This window comes from Piliocolobus tephrosceles, unplaced genomic scaffold (genome assembly GCF_002776525.5).
Source record: "Piliocolobus tephrosceles isolate RC106 unplaced genomic scaffold, ASM277652v3 unscaffolded_19, whole genome shotgun sequence".
In the NCBI taxonomy this organism is placed as follows: domain Eukaryota; kingdom Metazoa; phylum Chordata; class Mammalia; order Primates; family Cercopithecidae; genus Piliocolobus; species Piliocolobus tephrosceles.
In genome coordinates, this window is record NW_022300975.1 from 2,122,993 (window position 1) to 2,130,112 (window position 7,120).

A 7,120-nucleotide genomic window follows, 5' to 3' on the forward strand; every position below is an offset into this window, starting at 1 on the left:
TTCTTTCTTTCTTTCTTTCTTTCTTTCTTTCTTTCTTTCTTTCTTTCATTCTTTGAGTGTCTTTGAGACAGTCATTTTAAAGTCTTTGTCTATTAGATCTGCCATCAGGTTTTTTTCAGGCACAATTTCTGTTGATTCATTCTTTTGCTTGGAATGTGCCATACTTTACTGTTTCTTTGTATGACTTGTGATTTTTCTTTTGTTGAAAACTGGACATTTGAATCTAACAGTGTTGTACTTCTGGAAATCAGAGTCTCTTCCTTCTCTAAGACTTACTGGTTTATTTTTGTTTGTTTGTTTAAATTGTTGTAGGCTCTCTCTGGGCAGATCAGCCTGAGCCATACACTTAAGGTTTTCTTGGGTTTTTCTGAGCCTGTGCCTTTGCTGGGACATGTGCAGTGACTTCCTAATTTCCTCTATACATGTAGCAGCTTTTGGATGCACTAGTCTTCAATATCTGGTTTCCATAAGGTGAAAGGAGACAAATGAAAGGAGGAAAAAAAAGACACCAACCCCTTAAATCCACTGGAAGTCACTCCAGGTAGAAGGGGAGGGGCTTGCAACCATGAGGGAGAGGCATAACAAAAATGGCCTTCACCTCTTCGTCTACACTTCTGTGATCCTAGCCAGCAATCAGTGATCAGAGCAGGAGTCCCCGTTATTTGGAGGACAGGGTCTTTTTTTCTCCCCACCCTAATTTCATCAAGCTATGTGAAAGATCTTCCAGGAACATGGAGTGTAAGATGGGTAGCTACTACTGGCTGAGAGCTGAAATGACTGAAATTAACTGCAATTTAATATCCATCCCTTCCCCTGAAAGTTGCAAGCCTTCAGTAGACTCCAGAGTTCCCAAATAGTTACATGAGATTCTGCCAGTGCCATTTTTGTCTAGGTGGTGAAACAGACTTCTGATGCTTCCTACTCTATCATCTTCTCAGAATCTTTCAGGTTTTATAGTTTTTAGTGTGCCTTCACATTTATTCTTTGTGATAAATTTTCAAGACAGGTTACTGCAGTCACTCACTTGATAGATAAGAAAGCTTAGTGGCCTGCCCACAACTATACAACTAATATATGATAGACCCAGCACTCAAATCCATGTTTCTTTTAATCTACAGCACCCTCTGCTTTGATATAGTAAAGATGAAATAGTTAATGTAGAAATCAGAGAAGCGGGTGGGTCACGGTGGCTCACGCCTGTAATCCTAGCACTTTGGGAGGCTGAGGCAGGTGGATCATTTCAGTTCAGGAGTTAAAGACCAACCTGGCCAACATGGTGAAACCCCATCTCTACTAAAAATACAAAAATTAGCCAGGCACTGTGGTGCGCACCTGTAATCCCAGCTACCGAGGAGGCTGAGGCACGAGAATTGCTTGAATCCAGGAGGCAGAGGTTGCAGTGAGCCAAGATTGTGCCACTGCTCTCCAGCCTGGATGAAAGAGTGAGATTCTGTCTTAATCAAAAAAGAGCCCATATAGCCAAGACAATCCTAAGCAAAAAGAACAAAGCTGAAGGCATCACACTGCCCGACTTCAAACTATACTACTAGGCTACAGTAACCAAAACAGCATGGTACTGGTACCAAAACAGATGTATAGACCAATGGAACAGAACAGAGGCCTCAGAAATAACACCACACATCTGCAACCATCTGATCTTTGACAAACATGACAAAAACAAGAAACGGGGGAAAGGATTCCCTATTTAATAAATGGTGCTGGGAAAACTGGCTAGCCATCTGAAGAAAGCCGAAACTGGATCCCTTCCTTACATCCTATAAAAAAATTAACTCAAGCTGGATTAAAGACTTAAATGTAAGACCTAAAATCATAAAAACCCTAGAAGAAAACTTAGGCATTACCATTCAGGACATAGGCATGGACGAAGACTTTATGACTAAAACACCAAAAGCAATGGCAACAAAAGCCAAAATAGACAAATGGGATCTAATTAAACTGAAGAGCTTCTGCATAGCAAAAAAAACTACCATCAGAGTGAACAGGCAACCTACAGAATGGGAGAAAACGTTTGCAATCTACCCATCTGGCAAAGGACTAATATCCAGAATCTACAAAGAACTTAAACAAATTTACTAGAAAAAAAACCCCATCAAAAAGTGGGCAAAGGATATGAACAGACACTTCTCAAAAGAAGACATTTATGCAGCTGATGGACACATGAAAAAATGCTCATCATCACTGGTCGTCAGAGAAATGCAAATCAAAACCACAATGAGATACCATCTCATGCCAGTTAGAATGGTGATCATTAAAAAATCATGAAACAACAGATGCTGGAGAGGATGTGGAGAAATAGGAATACTTTTACGCTGTTGGTGGGAGCGTAAATTAGTTCAACCATTGTGGAAGACAGTGTGGCAATTCCTCAAGGACCTAGGGCTAGAACTACCATTTGACCCAGCAATCCCATTACTGGGTATATACCCAAAGGATTATAAATCATGCTACTATAAAGAAAGACACATGCACACATATGTTTACTGAGGAATTATTCACAATAGCAAAGACTTGGGACCAACCCAAATGTCCATCAGTAATAGACTGGATAAAGAAAATGTGGCACATATACACCATGGAATACTATGCTGCCATAAAAAAGGATAAATTCATATCCTTTGCAGGGACATGGATGAAGCTGGAAACCATCATTCTGAGCAAACTATCACAAGGACAGAAAACCAAACACCACGTGTTCTCACTCATAGGTGGGAATTGAACAATGAGAACACTTGGAGACAGGGTGGGGAACATCACACACCAGGGCCTGTGAGAGGGTGGGGGGCTGGGAGAGAGATAGCATTAGGAGAAATACTTAATGTAAATTGTGAGTTGATGGGTGCAGCAAACCAACAAGGCACATGTATACCTATGTAACAAACCTGCACGTTGTGCACATGTACCCTAGAACTTAAAGTATAATAATAAAAAAAAACACACAGAAAGAAATCAGAGAAGCAAAACCTTATCAACCTTTCTAGATACCAAGAAGTAGTACATCAGGATCTGGTGTACAGAGAAGAAGAAGAATTTGAGATGAACCAAGACAGTTCCACTGTTAACAAGTCTATGTGAAGCTACCCTCAAAGATTGAGGAAGCTGAGAGGCCAAAGAAAGAGTCTGACAAATCCAGTTTCTTAGAAAGAAACACTTAATAGAGTCTTAAGAACAAAAGTTATGTCTTAGGCTGTGGTGAGATAAGAATGGTGGATCCCTGTGCCGTTTACCCTCAGGCCCAGGACTTAAAAACCATAGGGAAAGAATGTGTAGGACAATGGAAGTCAACCCCTCAGTGAATTGTAAGAATGTGATGTGAATCTACCTAATGGCAGGTTTTATGGTTAAGGGTTGTTTTGACCTAAGGGCAGGATTTACAGTAACAGTAGATAAAGTAGAAATTTTAGAGGCATTTCCAGAACAGGGGTTAATCACAAGTCAACATGGCAGATCAGTATTTAAGATGGAATTGCTTGATTCTCCAAAAAAAAAAAAAAAAATACTGGGCCAAGAAAAGAAATTGAAAGTCTGAATTAAAAGCCCCAAAAGCCAAATCCGAAGGAGAATTTGGAGCGAGAGCAGCTGGGGATTTTGTGAAGAGTCAAGAGGGCAGACCTGGGAATTTGGGAGGTCTACTTAGCCCAGCCCAACTGTGAAGACCCTTTTGAAAGCTGAGTTCTTTCTCTGCTGATCTCTAAGGCCCATAGCACCCTGAGCCAAAATTTTAACAGGAATAATAAGGTGTTAGATCATTTATTTGTATTTTTCATGGATTACATAGCTATGTGTTAAGGTTGTTGTAAGGCTGGTGCCATGGTTAGTGGTTATCATATTGGACAAAACAGTCAAACATGGATTTTTTTTTCCTTTCAATTTTAACTATATGCACATGTAAAGATATTCAAAGTGTTGAGAAAAATAAAAAGTGAAAGGTAGAAGTATTTTCCCTTCCCTTCCTCTCCACCTCTCTTTCTGCTCTAAAGATAACCACTATTAAAACTTTCTTTTGCATCCATTCAGGGAAATGTACATTGCAATTTTATATGGACAGGCTTTTCATACATTACATAAAATTACACTAGGGATACTCTTTGATATATATATATTTTTTTAAATTAAAGCTATAACTTGGAGATCTTGATGCAACACTACATTTAGCTCTACTTCCTCCTTTTTAAAGGTTGCCCACTGTTCCATTTTTGGGGAACAGAATTTGTCAGTTCTTTATTCATATGCTTTTACATTATCTCCAACTTTTTACTGGTCGAGCCATGCTATAATATACATGGCAACTTATGTATGTGTGTAGGGATAATTCCTAACAGTCTATTTGCTGGATCAAAGAATAAGAACAAAATGACTCTCTAACAGTCCTCCATGGTAAGTAGTGTTTCCAAGCAAGGAGGAAATACACAATTTGGAAATAGGATAGTGCATAAACAATAAAGACTGGAGAGAAAAGGAACCAGAGATAAAATAAACCACCTCTGGCTGTGAGATAAGAAAGATAAATATTTATATCAATAATTTTAAGAGTGCCCTTTAAAGTGTAATCAGTACAGTCTTTCCTGGGAATGCTTAAGAACAATGCTTTAAATGTCAGTATGTTTTATTTCATAAACACATAACTTTTAAAATACATGCTATTCTTAGTTTTATTATAAAGATATTGCAGATTTACTGCATATAATTTGGAAAATGCAAAAAGACTAAAGCAGAAAATAGTTTTCACTCATCACTATTCAGAGACAACCAATATTGATTTTTTAATCTCTTATTTCTGTATACGTATTAATATTTACACAGTTGAGATCATATTGTATATACAAATTTCCCTTTGCCAATAGTTTTGATTTTAATGATTTTTTCATTATTCTTTGCCTGCTTTTTTTTTTTTTTTAAAGATAATAGAAATCTAACATTGTTTTGCAATGAATTTGGATACCAGAATGACATCGACATGGAGAAACCTTTAAATTCTATTCAATATCAAAGAAGACAAGCCTTGGGTATCCCATTCATCATACAATGTGGTGAGTGTTGAATTCCATTCTAATTACCAAATATTAAGAGTTCTTAAACATGCAAGTCATTGTGGGATGCAAGTCATTGAGGGAGGAGGGAGACAAAGGTTAGTAAGACATCTTGCTTTCCAGGAGGTTACAGTCTAGAAGAAAGTTGTAAGTGTGAAAATAATTGTAATACAGGGAAAAATAAGGTAAATGATATAATAGAGACAAATAACTTTTTGAGGGTTCAAAGCAAAGGATTGGGGAATAGAGGCAAGATTCTATGGTGGAGTCACATTTGTGATAGTCTTTGAAATAGTTTCAAGCCAGGCATGGTGGCTCATGCCTAAATCCCAGCACCGTGGGAGGCTGAGGTGGGTAGATTGCTTGAGCTCAGAAGTTCGAGACCATCCTATGCAACATGGCAAAACCCCACCTCTACAAAAAATACAAAAATTAGCCAGGCACAGTGGTGCACACCTGTGTTCCCAGCTACTTGGGAAGCTGAGGTGGGAAGATCGCTTGAGCCTGGGAGGTTGAGGCTGTGGTGAACTGTGATTGTACCTCTGCACTCCACCCTGGGCAACAGAGTGAGACCCTGTCTCAAAAAAATAATAAATAAATAAATTAAAATAGAATTTTGATTGGCAGAGATGAAGAGTAGCGAAAGGTGAGTTAATATCAGGTGTACACTCCAGCTAAGATGTTTGTGAAAGAGTAATAGAAAGAGCTATCTTTCTATTTTTAATATGTAACACTGTTTAATACCTAGTAGGAATTTAATAACTGACAACTGAATCACTGAACAATGAATAAATAGTAAGACAAAAGTATTAGGTCAGGTAAAGATGTTAGAGATTCTTGAATGTCAGGATAAGGTTTTACTTTCATAAGCAAGCAGGAGGTATTGGAATTTTTCCATAGGAGGGTAATTACATTCAGCACTTACTGATATGTTTTCTAGCCATTACGCAAAGGGATAGGGAATTAAAGACAGTCTCTAATATTAATCTGTAACTAACAGCTCAGTAGAGAAAAACAGATGAGCAAACAAAAAAGCAGCCTATAGTGTGTAAAACTCGATAGAAGTATTATACAGCTCTCCGGGAGCACCTCCCCAGCCTTTTGCCTGGGAGTATTCCAAGGAAGACCTGACTGGTCAGAGGTAACAGTAGTTAAAGTTGTTCTGGCAGCTCAATGAAGGATGACTTGGTGAAGGGCTAGAACAGGAGACTACTGTAATCTAGGATCCAGATGACGAATTATAAATGTCTGAGTGAAGGTGTGGCAGTGAGAGTTAAAAGAATCATACATGACAGATACTTAGAAGGTATAATTGAGGAAATTGATGACAGTATGTGACAGCCTGTCACATGCTAATAATAATGGATAACAATTACTGTGATTTTGATTTGTACCAGGTACTGTGAGAATCCAATCTCCAGTACCCAAGAGCTGTACAAAATTGGGCAAATTGTTCAACTTCTTTAAGTCTCAGTTTCTTCTTTTATGAAATGAGATTAGTATTTGTAGCTACATTATAGAGTTTTAACAATAATGTGAATAAATAAAGTTTACTAAGTGCTGAGGGTAGTGTCTAGCAGTGTTGGTTTTTATGATGATGATGAGGAGGAGGATGTCATTTCATTCTCAGTAACTTTTAGATAAGAACAATATAATATTAATCTTTTAATAGATAATGATACTGAAATATAAGAAGTTAAATAATTTGTCCAAGATCATAGAGGTGGTAAGAGGTGGAGCTGTTCAAGTTCTTAACCTTTGTGTGTACTGACTGTCTCTGCCTTAGATGAGAGAGACAAGTGTTAACCTATGAGCCGTTAGCAGTGTGTCTGGAGGGAATTCAGGATTAAACCTAAGTGTAGCCTGGAGAGACAAGTGTGCCATCATCCTAAAGGCAAGGAAGGACTGTTTTGGAAAGTGGGTGAAGAAATCAGAAGCTATAGACTGGAGAGGGGAATAAGAACAGAAGAAAGTACAGAAGAAAATGTGTATATGGCTCAGAAAACTTGATCCTTCCTTCCTTCCTTCCTTCCTTCCTTCCTTCCTTCCTTCCTTCCTTCCTTCCTTCCTTC

General features: G+C 38.2%; 1 protein-coding gene across 1 annotated transcript in view; it reads left to right on the plus strand.

Annotated features, from left to right (window-relative positions):
* LOC113225243 (MORC family CW-type zinc finger protein 1-like) overlaps positions 1–7,120 on the plus strand; it is a 172,227-nt gene that overhangs the window by 84,524 nt on the left and 80,583 nt on the right. Inside the window, exon 15 of the mRNA XM_026456778.1 lies at positions 4,920–5,048. Within this exon, the coding sequence (XP_026312563.1) occupies positions 4,920–5,048 (129 nt within the window). The remainder of the gene's footprint in view (positions 1–4,919; positions 5,049–7,120) is intronic.